This window comes from Micromonas commoda, chromosome 6 (genome assembly GCF_000090985.2).
Source record: "Micromonas commoda chromosome 6, complete sequence".
Lineage (NCBI taxonomy): Eukaryota > Viridiplantae > Chlorophyta > Mamiellophyceae > Mamiellales > Mamiellaceae > Micromonas > Micromonas commoda.
Genome location: NC_013043.1, coordinates 208,725 through 222,014, shown reverse-complemented (window position 1 = coordinate 222,014; position 13,290 = coordinate 208,725). Strand labels below are relative to the sequence as shown.

The window sequence follows — 13,290 nt, the reverse complement described above, 5'->3', positions numbered from 1 at the left end:
GAAAGGCAGCGGAAAGCGAGGGAAATCCAGCCAGAATCCAAAAAAAGGTTCATTCTCGAAAAAATATCTTCTGCGGATGTCGCCACCGCAATTTTGAAGTGCTGGCCGATAGGGCGGACAGTCTGCGGACACTGGACGGACAGGTGTGCGGGGCCGGGAGAGACCGTTATTCCGCTGACGCCAAGATTCCTTGGAAAAATAACGCGGGAGACCGGGCGGCAGACGTTTTTTCGACCCCGCCGCGTCGACCGCCGCCGGGGCTGGAGGTGTATCGCGCGGACGTGGAGATGTTCTTAGGCCGCCGACGTTCGAACGGTCACGCCGCGGGTGCCGGCTCCGAGGACGATGACTTCGACGGAGGCCCCGACTCCGTCTTCTCCGCGCTCTCCACGATGCAGGCGGATCACATCAAATCCGCCGTGGCCGAAGTTCGACAGTCGGGCGGCAAGGTTATTAAGAACACCAACTCCGCGCTGAGCAATTGGGATCAGGTGTCCTACGGCCTCGAGAATCGCATCGCCGCGAACGGCGCATTCCCCCTGATGCTCCTGGCGTTCGTCACGTCCTTCGTGCTCGGGCTCTTCGGCGTGCTCTGGTACCGGCTCAGCTCGGACACCGCCGAGCTGGTGTTCGGACAGGACTCCGTGGCGGACGGGGTTTTCATGGCGGTGCAGCTCATCACCTCCGCGTCGTTCAACGACATCCCCGACGAGAACGGCCTGAGGCTGCTGTACTTCGTCCAGATCTTTTTCGGCTTGGTGGTGTTCGCCATCCTCGTCGGTTTCATCACCGACGCCGTGTCGCAGTTCATGAACTCGCTCGCGTCGGGGCGGACCAAGGTGGCGGCGCACGGGCACACCCTGATCCTGGGCTGGAACGAGGCGACGCTGCGCGCGGTGGTGCAGTGCTCGTTCCTGCGGAGGCAGTACCAGATGCTCAACGAGGGGAAGTTCTTCGGAGTCCTCTTCTATTTCCCCGCGCTCGTGCCGGCGTTCAGGCGGCTCGGGCTGCTGGAACGGCCGTCGACGTCGCTCGCGGTGAGCGACATCGTCATCATGGACAACAGCATCAGCAAGGAGGAGATGCACATCAGGCTGGCGCAGGTGCTCGCGGAGCGCGGCATCCTGCCCTGGCGCACCAAGCTCGGCCGTAACATCATCTGCCGCGTGGGTAACCCCACCAACGTCAACGACCTCATCCGCGTCGGCGCGCATCGAGCCGCCGCGATACTCGTCATGATGACCGAGCACGACACCAAGGAGGAGGACGAGAGCGGCGGGCGTATCTTCAACGGCGCTACGCTCAGGACGACGCTCGCGCTTCGACAGTGCCTCTTCACGAACCCTTACGACGAGAAGAAGGGCGTGACGGTTTTCCCCGGTCTTCGAATCGTGCTGCAGATGCTCCACCCGAGCGAGTACGTCGACGCGGCGTGTTTCGTCCACCCCGACGGCAAAGACGTGGTGATACCGATGGATTTATCGCTGTTCCTCAACGCGCTCATGTTCAAGTGCGCGGCGCAGCCGGGGTTGAGCTCCATCCTCATGAGCATCCTCGACTTTGAGGGGAGCGCGATTCGGAGGAGGAAAGCCTCGAACCTGCGGTCGGGGCCGAACAACGCGTACGGCGCCTGCGTCGGTCAAACCTTCGGCATGCTCCGGCGCGAGTTCTCCAGGGCCATCTTCATCGGGATCATCCGACCGTCGATGCCCAAGGAGTTCATCAAGCGACGCGGCTTTGGCCTCTGCCCCGACCCTCACATCGTCATCGAGCCCGATGACTTGCTAATCTTCATCGGACCAAAGTCCAACCCCGTGCACTCGCACGAGATGCTCGACACCTTCAACGGGTACATCAAGGAAGCCGAACGCATCCGCGCCGCCAACCCGGAGATCGAGAAGGGGCACATGACGTCGTGGGAAACGTCGTCCAAGATCAAGTCCAACGTCCTCGTGTGCGGCTGGAGGGAGATCTGGAACGACCATCCCGAGCGCTTACACGCGAGGATAAATGAGGTCGTGCGCATGAGGCTGGCGGGATCCACGATCACGTTCGTCAACGGCGTCGCGCAGGAGCTCTTCAAGCACCACATGCTGGAGCACGGCCTGATTCACGAGGAGACGATCAAGGAGGGTGGAAACACCGTATCCATCTTTGGCTACGCGCGGGGGCACAAGCACGAGGGCGTGAGGCTGAGGCACATCACGGGCGACGCCGCGTCCGCGTCGATCCTTTCGCCGGTGATCATGAAGAACACGATCCACACCGCGATCGTCCTCGGGACTCAGACGACCGTGCGGCTGGGTGCGCACCACAGGGACACCCGCATCCTCAACATCCTGCTCCTCCTTCGTAAGCTCTGGTCTATCAAACGAGAGGGCGTGCCCATGCACATCGTCGGTGAGAACAACGAGGACATGACCGCCCGGCTGGCGCTCGCGCCCAAGCGCATCGGCAAGATTCGCACCGAACCCGATTTCGTTAACAGCCAGGCTGTCAGCGCGAGGGCGCTGGTGCAGACACTCGCGTACCCCCTGATCCAACCGGCGATCTCCGATCTCTTCCAAGAGTCCAAAAACTCCGCGGAGATTGTCACCGTGGCCGCGCAAGAGTACGTGCCGCTGGACACCCCGCTCCTCTACGGCGTGGTCCGCGCGATGGTGCTGCAAACGCGGGGCGAGAGGAGCATCTGCATCGGGATTTTGTGGCGCGCGGGGCACTCGGAGCTGCTCGTGCCGCACGACCAAAACGTGACGCTGATGAAGGGCGACAGGCTGGTGCTGCTCCGGCGGATGCTGAGCTCGGACATCCAGAACAGGGTAGAGGCGGCGACGACGTTCGCGCGAATGTGGAAGGATCGCGCGATGCGCAGGGCGGCCCAGAAGTGGGCGATTCCAAACGGGGATTCGGAGTCGGAGTCGTGAACTGCGCGCGACGTCTCAAAAAAAGGTGCTTGAAGGTTTCATGAAGCGTCTCCCTCAAAGATACTAGTGTGAGATACACATTCAACCAGGGGTTTAATGCATACGTTCTACGTGATACTACAGTATTTGTGATACGCTCATCTGCGACCGCGTCCGCCGCCGCCGCCGCCGCCTGGGGACCGTCCGCCGCCGCGTCCTCCGCGTCCACCTTTTCCCTGCGAGTAAACGAATCGGAGTTTGAACGGTGAGTCTCGGGGTCCGGGCGGGAGTTTGGCTCGACGCGGATGGATCAGAGCGGAACAGAAAAGCACGCCAGCCGCTCAGTCGAATTCGTTAATCATTCCGTGTAGTAGCACGGTAATCCTGACGTGCAAATCTAAAGGTGTCTCGTGATCTTCACCGCGGCTGCGGCTGATGTCGGGCTCGTGAATCGTCAAACGGGTTCCGCGGTCTCACCTTGCTGCCGAGGGAGCCCCAGCCCTTGCCAGCCTTGAAATCCCTGTCGAAGTTCGAAGGCTTGAAGTTTGTCATGTCCCGCGCGCTCTCCTTGTCGTTCTGCTTCTTGAGCTGCGGCGAATGGAAAGGTGCGGGGGAACCGTCAGCGATTGTTGTTTGTGACTGGGTCATCAGATTTGCGACGGAGACCGGATGAAAAATATACGGGGTGTTGAATAGCACGTGCATGGTCTGTCCAGAGGTGTAAAGGCCCCGACGGGGCTCACCCAGGCAATGGAATATGCGCGGCACACGACGGGAGGCTGACGGGCCGGCCGGACCGAGGTCCTTTGGGTATCCGTCAGCCTACAACCGAAGGCGGTACTCTAAGGCGTTTTAGCTTGGGATATCCACCGTAGATGAGAGGGTGGCCCAGTGCGCTAGGTGTCAGGGGATGCGGGCAGCACCCCCTGCACCCGCCTACGCGGGATGCGGGCGATATTGGACAAAAGACAAAACAAACGGAATCGAGACGGGCGGAAACGACGCGTGGACACTCACCCTCTTGCGGCCGCCAAACCCAAACTTTTCGTTTTTGAACTCCCGCTTCTGCCGAGTCTCCTGCGTGGACCGCTTCCTTCCCTTGGGCGAATCCTTGCTCCTGAACCCATCCTCGAAGCCCTCCGGCGCCTTTGCACCCTCCTCCGCGTAGTTGTTCTGCTTTCGTTGCTTCCTCCACTTGTCCAGGTTCTTGATGGACTCCTTCTTCTTGAGCGTGCGCTCCTTGAGCTTCTCCGCCTGCACCTGCTTCCCGTATCTCTTCTGCTCCCGCGCCTTGCGCCTCTCCTCGCGCGTCTCCTGCGCCGTCTGCTCGAATATGAGCTCCGCGCGCACCCGCTTCATGTGCTCGTCGGACTTGACCATCTCCGCGTAGTAATCGTGCGGGCGTTTCACGGGCACGCCGAGTTCCTTCAGCCTGCGGATGGCTTCGTTCGCCGACCCGAGCGCTTGCTCGTAAAAGTGCGTCTCCCTCGCGAGGTCGTCGTTGACGTCCGTCACGGGCGGGGCGTCCTTGGCGCCGGCGACGACCATGTGGTCGATCCACTTGGCCTTGTGCGTCCATCCAAAGTCTGTGCAGGGGGTTGAGGGGCGGATTCGGCGGTCAGTCGGGGGTGCGATTAGGGCAAATTTTACGCGTCTCGCGTCGGCGGCGGGATTATCTGGGTCGGGCGGCGTGCACGGGCGCTCACCTTGGATGGATGCGTCGAGTCCCGCCTCGTTATTGACGAGGGGCTTATCGCTTCGGCCCATACCGCGCTCGTTCCTGACGCTCTCGAGCGCCGCCATCTCGGCCTCGAGCTCGTCGTCGTCGTCCTCTTCCTCGTCAAAGTCGCGGCCGCCGCCAGCCGCCGCCTCCCCGTCCTCGTCCTCATCGGATCCGCCCTCGAGGTCGTCTTCGTAGTACTCCTCCTCCTCGGAATCCTCCTCGGGGGGCGCTGCTTTACGCTTGGCCATCGTGTCTTCTCGCGTCGGGGCGGTCCACGCGCGTGCGGTCAGGCGCGTCGGAGAAGTGAGCGGCACGCCGTCACCGCGCGCTGCGGAAAAGCACCCGCTGCAAAAAGCGGACAGACGGTCGACCGACCTAAAAAACGCTGGGACGAGCCAACTCTGACACGACGTCCGCCCACTCGCGCCCTCGCAACGCCACCATGCAGCTCCGAAGCGGTAAGCGCAAGATCGACGCGTACCAGCCCACGTTCGATCCCAACTTGGATATCGCGACCGTGGTCTTCTCGCACGTGCAGTGCGTCGGGACCCGCCTCAGGCTCGCCCAGGTGAGTAAGTTGTGGAGGGACGCCTCGAAGCTTGCGGCTGGGTACCCTCGCAGGTTCGACTTTAGCGACGCGGAAGCTAAGCACCTCAAGATGGAGGATTTGCGGAAGTACTCTTTCTTGATAGACAACGACGTGGCACTGTCTCTGCCCCGTGAACAGGTCTTCGAGCTTCTGGAGTCTTTCAGGGAGAAGTTGGGCGTTCCCCTTTGGTCTCCACAGGAGTACCTGTTGCACTTTGCTGCCTTCATCGGGAGTGTAAGGATGCTAAAATGGGCGCGGGAGAACGACATGCTTTGGCCTCCGACGAGTATTGATTACGCATGGCCCGCTGCTTATCGTGGACACCTGCCCGCTCTCCAGTGGTTGCACGAGAATGGGTGCCCGATGGACGAGCGAGCGTGCCTTTACGCCGCAGAAAACAAACAATGGCACTGCCTGCGGTACCTGGTGGACAACAAGTGCCCCGGGTGGGAACGCTTCAGCGTTCCCAAAACATACGCTCACCGCCTGAGATGAAATACAAACACGACACTCGACCGACGTCGAACGACGACGAAACACGACGCTCAGATCTTCGCCCGTGTCCTCACCGCGTCAACCGCCGCCTCGCCGGAACCCAACGCGACGACGACGACGCACACCCCGCACCCCGCGCCCGCAGCCGCCGCGACCCCCTTCGCCAACATCCCCCCGTCACCCCCGCCCCCGCCCGCCGCCGGCTCGAACGTCACGAACATCGCGCGGTCGCCCCACTCCGTCTTCCCGCTCGCCGCCGCGTTCGGGGAGACGATCCGTCGGCCCGAGCCAAGCGAACCGGTGTCGAAGGAAACCGCGGATGCGAAGAGCGCCGAGGGAGCCACCACGACGGAGTCCGCGGGCGCCTCCAGGCACAGCGCCAGCGCCGTCGCGACAGCCTCGGACGCGGTCGCCTGCCCGCTCTTCGTGATCCAGGCGTCAACCTCCGGGAACGTCGGCTCCTGCTGCTTCTTCGCGAGCTGGGATAACATCGCGTCCAGCGAGGGGGGCGCGCCGCCGACGGATTTGGCAACCGATCCGGTCCCGGCCGACCTCGCCTTGTTCCTCTTCTTGGCCTTCTTGCCGAACATCGACTCGACGGAGTCCTCCCCGTCGCCATCCGGTGAGTCACCGCCCGGTGAGTCACCGCCCGGTGAGTCACCGGCCGGTGAGTCACCGGCCGGCGACTTAGCGTCGACGACGGGGCACGCGCCGGGGTCGACCCACGGTAACGGCACCGCCGTCGCCACCGCGTCGTCGCCCCTTTGCGCCCGCGCGCACACAGCCGCGGCCGCCTTGACGCCGTCGTCGATCGCGGCGAACGCGGTCGCGTCGACCGACGTGTCGTACCTGTTCTTGGCCGTCTTGCGCTCGTCGTCGGTGAGCGCTGCCGCAGCCGCTTTAGCGTCCCCCGCGAGGCCGTCTGCGAACTTTGTCCAGTCCCCCGCCGCCGCCGCGGGCGCGTGCGCGAGGACCCTGCGGTAGATGTTAAACTCGCCGTCCGGATCGGCGAGGCGTTTGCCCACCGCGCATCGCGTGAGCGGGTCGTGGACGCCCGCGCGCGACGTGGCGTGCGTGAACCAGGCCTTGAGCCCGAGGGACCTCAGCAGGATGTACTCCTTGTATCCGCGGCCTTCGCGCTCGAGGGCGTCGATGCCCCTGATGGTGACCTCGGCGCGCACGAGGCCGAGGATGGGCTGGGACGCGAGCTCTCCGTCGAGCTTATCCGCGGCATCATCGAGGATCTTCCAGTTGATCTTGTTCTTCGTGACGTTCATCATCTTGGAGAGGACGCTGCCCGGGTTGAACGAGAGCGCGCCGGCGCCCGATTGCACAACCTTGCGGACACCCTTTTGCCCCTTGGCCATCGGGGTGAACGCGACTCTCGCGCGGACGCGACGGCGCGACGTCGCGCGCGCGCTGAGCCCGGGCGATGCTGGCGCGATGTACGCACGAGAGTGCGCGAGGGCGGTCGACATCGTTCCACGGATCCTCCTCGGGGTGCTCGTCGGAAGTGGATAGCGGGTCAGGTTATTGGCGCTTTTTCACCGGCGCTACGGGGGACGCTGACTGGACGTGGTGGGCACCGTGTGATGAGGTTGGGATCTTCATCCCGCGGGGCGCGAGGTGGGGCCCGGAACGACGGTGGATCCGCGACCTCAGACGCCACGATGGTCTCGAAGGATGCCCTCGTGAAGGACGTCGGCGCCCTCATCGAGCGGCTGCAATCGCTCGCGCAGGTCGTGAAGGACCGATCGGACGCCTGCAAGCAGGACCTGGCGGCATCGTCGCCGGAGAGGACGACATCTGCCGCCGACTCCGAGGGCGCCCTCCCGTCGTCGACGGAGAAGAAGCTCCGCATGGTCTCTCGCGCGCTCAACGGCCGGCTGAAGGACACCATGGACGCCCTCACACAGCTCAAGCGCATCGCAGACGACGCCCTGGTGCTCTCCCCCGAGGACGACGCCTCGGCCGATCGGCTCCGAGCGCTCGGCGCCGAGCTGGCGCTCGCGAGGGAAAACGCGAGCGACGCGGGGCTCCTCAGCGAAAAGATCCCGGACGTGCCGGGGCGCGCGGGTCCGGACGCGGCGGACGTTCACGACGCGGACGGGAAGCGAACCCGCGCCCGCACGGGAGAGGACCCGGACCCCATCGACCCGGACTTGGAGCGCGTGCTCGTCGCCAACGCCGTCGACGTTAAATCCATCAGGGACGTCGTCGCCCGACTTCGCGACAACGAACGGGACGTGGACGCGCGCGCGGCGCTCGCGCGCGAGGTTCGATCGCTGACGTCGCCGCGGGCGAAAGAATCGAACGAATCGACACCGGCGGGAATCGAACCCGCGGCGGCGTCGGACGGGAGTTCGAGCCCAACCCGCGGTTCTTCGTACTCGGAGGATAATTTCGCGTACGGCTCCACGCCGTTTGCGACGTTCTGGAGAGTCGTCCAGGAGTGCCCGGCGCTTCGCGGCGCGATGTCGCGCATGGCCAAGGTTCAGCAGGAGAACTACGGCATCTTCATGAACCAGAGGGGGTTCCAGGTGTGGGGGAGCAGCTCGGGCTGGCTGGTGTTCTACGCGGCGCTGGGGTGTAAGGTGTCCGGGGTCGGATACGAGCTCCTCCGCTGCCACGTGGATTTCGCAAACGGAGTGGTGATGTCCATGCTGAACGCGCTGTCCAAGCCCCCGGTGTTCATCCACGGGGACGTGCTCGAGCAGGCGGACTGCGACGTCATGCAGTTCCCGCCCGTCGTGTGGCTCACGTCGCAGTGTTGGGACCAATCGCTTAAGAGTGCGGTTGCCGAAAAGTTGACTGCGCAGTGCGAGGCGGGAGCGCTCGTGGTGGATTACGGCGAGGGCGTGGGGCTGGGCGATCGCGGTGGGGCGTGGGAGAGGGTTGGGACGACGACGGCGCCGGTGTCGTGGAACCCCGCGCAGACCTTCCACGTCTACCGCCGCGTATGATGTCGTTCGAGGGCGCGCCCTTCCAGTCTACGTAAAAAAATAGTTTTCCGATTGCTCAAAAATAGACTGTACTCGCGTCGAGTCACGGCCAGTGCGGCAACTCGGTGATGCCCTCGTTGATTATCGTCATCATCTTCTGGATCACCTCGTGCGCGTCCCGCGGGGGCATCGGGATCTTCTCCTTGGGCGGGAACCCCGTGAAGTCCCGCTTGTCGAAGTGCCACTCCCCGATCTTCCCCGGCGTCGCCTCCCCCGACTTTGCGAAATCCTGCCCGTACGTGTAGTGTATGATGTACGCCTCCTTGCCCTTCACCCGGAAGCTATCGTCCCACGGCGGCTGCAACATCATCTCCGGGTGCAACTCGTACGTCACCCCAACCTGCGCGGACGCTATGGAGTACGCCCACATCTCAATCACCCACCCGAAAGCCTTATCCGCCACCGGGTCCTGCTTCATCGCCACCGCCAAGTCGTGCCACTTGGGTACCACTCGCGAGAGCGACTCGACGCTTATCATCACCGGCGAGTTACCGATGGGCGCGAACGCGTCGATCGGCGCCTTGACCTCGTTGTACTTTTGCACGATCGGCGTAAACTCGGGTTTCTTCGGGTCGATGTAGAAGAACGGAAACGCCGCCGCCCGATTCGGCGTCGCAAAGAGCGGCATCCCGCGCAGGTACAGGTGATCGGGCTCCGTCATCAAGACGTACTCCTCCTCTATGTCCGCGGCGTAGGTATCCAGCCACTGCTTGAACGCGTACGGCCTGTGCAGCACGACGTACCCGTGGTCCTTGATCCCTTTCGGTAACGGGTCCACGACGACGGTGGGTATCTCGTCCATGAGGTCGTCCGGCTTACCCGAGTGGAGGATCCGCGTGAACCCGCCCATGGCGCCCGCGAGGTTCGGGTCAGTCGCGATCTTCTTGTACTGGTGGTACATGATGCGCGACTGCCACCTGACGTACACCGCGTCGTTCGCGGTGAGGAGCACGTGATACTTGCCGTTCCCCTTCTTGTTGTCCTTCTTCTTCTCCGTCTTCTTCGTCGCCAGCCGCGGCTTCGGCTTGGCGTCGATCCGATCGGTCCTCTCGGATTCCTCCGATCTCGTCGTGAAGCTCGACGCGCCCAGGCCGAACTCCCCTTCCCGCACCGCGGTCTCGACGTCGTCGCCGGCGTCGATGCGCGCCGCTGGGTTCTTGTCGCCGTCATCGCGCGGCGTCCGATGGAACGGGTCGAGATCGGCGACGCGCGCGCCCGACCCGCGGAGGTGCCCCGGCGTCGACGCCGCGGGAGTCGGGGTGTGGTGATGGTGATGGAGGTGCTCGACCTCCAGGTGACGCCCCGCCCTCGCGTGGCCGTGCAGCGTCTGCAGGCTGTTGTACGTGGCCAACGCGGACACGACGAAGACGGCGAGGTAACCCGCGGAGCGCCATCTGACCCTCGCCATGGGTCCCGCCCCCGCCCCCCGCGGCCCGATTGTGATTTTTTCGGCACTCCTCCGTCCGAGACAGCTGTGCACAGAGCAGACGGCAAGTCCGATACCACTCGTTCCGGCGCGGACGGGCGCGATGGAGGAGGGAGAGGGGAAGCGGCCTAGGGTCGCGTCGACTCCTTCGCTCCACCCCGATCGCCTCACGATCGTCCTGACCACATCGCCGATCAAGACGCACCCGTCCACGCGGCTCATCGAGGAGGTCTTCGAGTCCATCGCGGTGCTCGCGGGGCTCGGAGACAGCAGGAAGATCATCGTCGCCGACGGCGTGAAGGTCAGGGAGCACGACAAGTTCCGCTCCGGAATCTGCACTCCCGAGGCCATGAGCAACTACAGGCACTACCTCTCGCGGCTGGAAGCCCTCACCAAGACGGAGGGCAGCCCGCTGCGCGGGGCGGAGCTGCTTGTACTGGACGAGCGCCACGGCTTCGCGCACGCCCTGCGGCGGGGGCTCATGCGAGTCGCCACCCCGTTCGTGCTCGTGGCGCAGCACGACCGGTCCTTCGTCAGGCCCGTGGAGGTGTCGCACGTGCTCGACGTCATGGAGACGGCGAACGAACACACCGTCTGCACCGACTCGGGGCGGGTCAACTACGTCGGGTTCCCGACGACGACGACGCTGTCGCACAAAACGTACGTCGCGAGCAAGTACGGGCTGGCGGTGGAGCCGGTGACGCGCGACGTCCCGGATCCGAAGGTTGACGGTTCGAAGCCGGGACGTTCCGGGACCGATGATCACCTCAGGACGAACGACGAGCGCCCGAGCACGCTCAAGCTGCTCCCCTTGGTCCAGTTCTACGACAGCATGCACGTCGCGTCCACGCGGTGGTACCTGTCCCGGGTGTTCGGCCGGTCGCGGTACGTGAACCTACCGAGGGGGGGGTTCATAGAGGATACCCTGGGTCAGCACATGCTGAGAACGATCCGGGAGGAGTGCGTGGGACCGAGGGCGTCGGACGCGGACGCCGTCGCGCGCGCGCACGCCGCCTTCGGCACGTTCGTGTACCAGGACGACTCAATGGAGACCAAGTGCGGCCACATCGACGGACACGACGTGTTGACCGCGAAAGGGTCGTGTCGCAAGTACGGTTTCGGATACTCGCACACGTCCGAGGAGCGCTGGCGAGAGATCGAGGGGGGCGCGGGTCACGCGCACTGGGGCGAGGGGACGTACGAGACCGTGACGGGGTACAGGGACGATCCGGGGTCCGTCGCTTTGGGCGCGGACGTCAACGTTTAGCTGTAGCTACTAGTGGTGAGAAATTGATTAATCGCGGAGCGACGAAGGCGGTCAAGCGGACGCCTCCTCCTCCTCCTCCTCGAGCATCATGGCGAGGAAAGCCTCCTCGTCCTCCCGCGACCACTGCGGCTCCCCCTCCTCCGCCGCCGCTTCGAGATCTTCCAGACGCGGGGACGAATCCGTCACCGCCAGGTGCGCCAGCCTTCGAGCCGTCGCCGACGGGACGTGCGCGACGACCCTCGTTCCCCCCTGCCAATACGTCTCGCTCTCCACCACCCCCGCCTTGCGCACCTCCCCGATGACGCCGCCGACGTCGTACGGCACGTCGATCTCGACGCGAACCAGCGCCACTCGCACCAGCGTGTCCTGCAGCGCGTGCACCAGCGAATCGATGCCGAACCCCGTCGTCGCGGACGTGACCACCGCCCCGCGCGACCTCGCCTCCTCCGCCAACGCCTCCGGATCTTTGCCGGACGCGATCGACGCGTCCGACTTGTTCCACACCGTGACCCGGGGAATGTCGCTCGCGCCGAGCTCTTTAAGGACGGTATCCACCGCCGCCACCTGCGCGCCCGCGAGGGGCGAGGATATGTCCACGACGTGCACGAGCATCGTGGAGTCGACGATCTCTTCCAGGGTGGCTCGGAACGCGGCGACGAGCTCGGTGGGTAAGTTTTGGATGAAGCCCACGGTGTCCGTGACCAGGACGTCCTTTCCGTTGGGCAGCGGGAACCTGCGCGTGGTCGGGTCCAGGGTGGCGAAGAGCTGGTCCTCCGCGTAGACGTCCGCGGCGGTCAGCGCGTTGAGCAACGAGCTCTTCCCCGCGTTGGTGTATCCCACGAGAGAGACAACCGGCACCGGCGTTTCTTTCCTCCGGTCTCGGTAGAGCATCCGGTGGGTCTTAACCTTGTCCAGCTTCTTCTTCAGAAACTGGATGCGGTCGCGCAGGAGGCGCTTGTCGATCTCGATCTGCTTCTCGCCCATGCCCTTGACCTGCCCTCCCGCGCCGCCGCCGCCCGCCGTGCGGTCCAGGTGCGTCCACATCCGCGACAGTCGCGGGAGCTGATACTCCAGCTGCGCCATCTCAACCTGCAGCTGCCCCTCCGCGGTCCTCGCGCGCTGGCTGAATATGTCCAGGATGAGCATCGTGCGATCGCACACCCGAACCTTACCGTCCAGGTACTGCTCGATGTTTCGGTTCTGCCTCGGCGTGAGCTCGGTGTCGAAGATGACGGTGTCCACAGTCGGGTCTCGGCTCTCCGTCGCCGCTCGAAGCAGCCGCTCGCGCCGACGACGATCCTCCTCGTCGACCAATCGTTCGTCCTCGTCCGTCCACTCGTCGCCCCACCACTCGTCGGTGGAATCCACGTCATCGGAATCCGCCACGTGGCCGATCGAGTCGTCCTCGAACCGGACGTCGACGTCTCGGCCGGTGAATGCGTCGGTGAATGATGCGTCGTCGTCGTTGTCGTCGTCGTCGTCGTCGTTCGCGGTCCTGTCCGGGAGCCCGCACAGCCGCCTGAGCTCTCGCAGCTTCCCCTTGCCCACGTACGTGCCCGAGTGCGGGTGTTTCATGCGCTGCGTCAGCGTCGCGACGACCTCGAGCCCCGCGCTCTGCGCCAACTCCGCGAGTTCCGCGAGCGAATCCTCCATGCCGTACTGGTTCTCGCGCTCGTCGCCCCGCTGACCGCCGACGCCCACGACGAGCACGCGCTCCTTCTCCGGGATCCAACCGTACATGTCGTCGCGCACGTCAGATCGCTGGTTCATCTCGCGCGAGATCTTTTCCTCGATGAGGGACTCCCACGAGGGCTGCGGCAGCGAGTCGAAGTCCTTGTTCGCGGGCGACGCGTGCGGTGGTGCGGGGACCCGCCCGCGACGGGAT

The 13,290-nt window shown here is 64.4% G+C and overlaps 8 protein-coding genes across 8 annotated transcripts; 4 read left to right on the top strand and 4 right to left on the bottom strand.

Annotated features, from left to right (window-relative positions):
• Nucleotides 1-287: 287 nt before the first annotated feature.
• MICPUN_59118 (predicted protein) lies at nt 288-2,924 on the top strand (the record flags this gene model as incomplete). Its single annotated transcript, XM_002503078.1, has 1 exon — nt 288-2,924. One exon carries the CDS (start codon nt 288-290, stop codon nt 2,922-2,924), a length of 2,637 nt encoding a protein of 878 aa, XP_002503124.1.
• Nucleotides 2,925-3,923: 999 nt separating this feature from the next.
• Nucleotides 3,924-4,490, bottom strand: MICPUN_71821 (predicted protein; the record flags this gene model as incomplete). Its single annotated transcript, XM_002502727.1, has 1 exon — nt 3,924-4,490. A coding segment is annotated over one exon (567 nt), but the record flags the coding sequence as incomplete, so codon positions are not given.
• A 578-nt stretch (nt 4,491-5,068) lies between these two features.
• On the top strand, nt 5,069-5,710 carry MICPUN_59116 (predicted protein; the record flags this gene model as incomplete). Its single annotated transcript, XM_002503077.1, has 1 exon — nt 5,069-5,710. The coding sequence occupies one exon, from the start codon at nt 5,069-5,071 to the stop codon at nt 5,708-5,710; it is 642 nt and encodes a 213-aa protein (XP_002503123.1).
• Nucleotides 5,711-5,760: 50 nt separating this feature from the next.
• MICPUN_100874 (predicted protein) lies at nt 5,761-7,188 on the bottom strand (the record flags this gene model as incomplete). Its single annotated transcript, XM_002502726.1, has 1 exon — nt 5,761-7,188. The coding sequence occupies one exon, from the start codon at nt 7,186-7,188 to the stop codon at nt 5,761-5,763; it is 1,428 nt and encodes a 475-aa protein (XP_002502772.1).
• Nucleotides 7,189-7,380: 192 nt separating this feature from the next.
• MICPUN_59114 (predicted protein) lies at nt 7,381-8,673 on the top strand (the record flags this gene model as incomplete). The annotated part of the gene is made up of 1 exon (XM_002503076.1): nt 7,381-8,673. The coding sequence occupies one exon, from the start codon at nt 7,381-7,383 to the stop codon at nt 8,671-8,673; it is 1,293 nt and encodes a 430-aa protein (XP_002503122.1).
• An 82-nt stretch (nt 8,674-8,755) lies between these two features.
• On the bottom strand, nt 8,756-9,562 carry MICPUN_97494 (predicted protein; the record flags this gene model as incomplete). The annotated part of the gene is made up of 1 exon (XM_002502725.1): nt 8,756-9,562. One exon carries the CDS (start codon nt 9,560-9,562, stop codon nt 8,756-8,758), a length of 807 nt encoding a protein of 268 aa, XP_002502771.1.
• Nucleotides 9,563-10,241: 679 nt separating this feature from the next.
• On the top strand, nt 10,242-11,405 carry MICPUN_59112 (predicted protein; the record flags this gene model as incomplete). Its single annotated transcript, XM_002503075.1, has 1 exon — nt 10,242-11,405. The coding sequence occupies one exon, from the start codon at nt 10,242-10,244 to the stop codon at nt 11,403-11,405; it is 1,164 nt and encodes a 387-aa protein (XP_002503121.1).
• Nucleotides 11,406-11,456: 51 nt separating this feature from the next.
• On the bottom strand, nt 11,457-13,058 carry MICPUN_82419 (predicted protein; the record flags this gene model as incomplete). Its single annotated transcript, XM_002502724.1, has 2 exons — nt 11,457-12,660; nt 12,919-13,058. The coding sequence occupies 2 exons, from the start codon at nt 13,056-13,058 to the stop codon at nt 11,457-11,459; spliced, it is 1,344 nt and encodes a 447-aa protein (XP_002502770.1).
• Nucleotides 13,059-13,290: the final 232 nt, after the last annotated feature.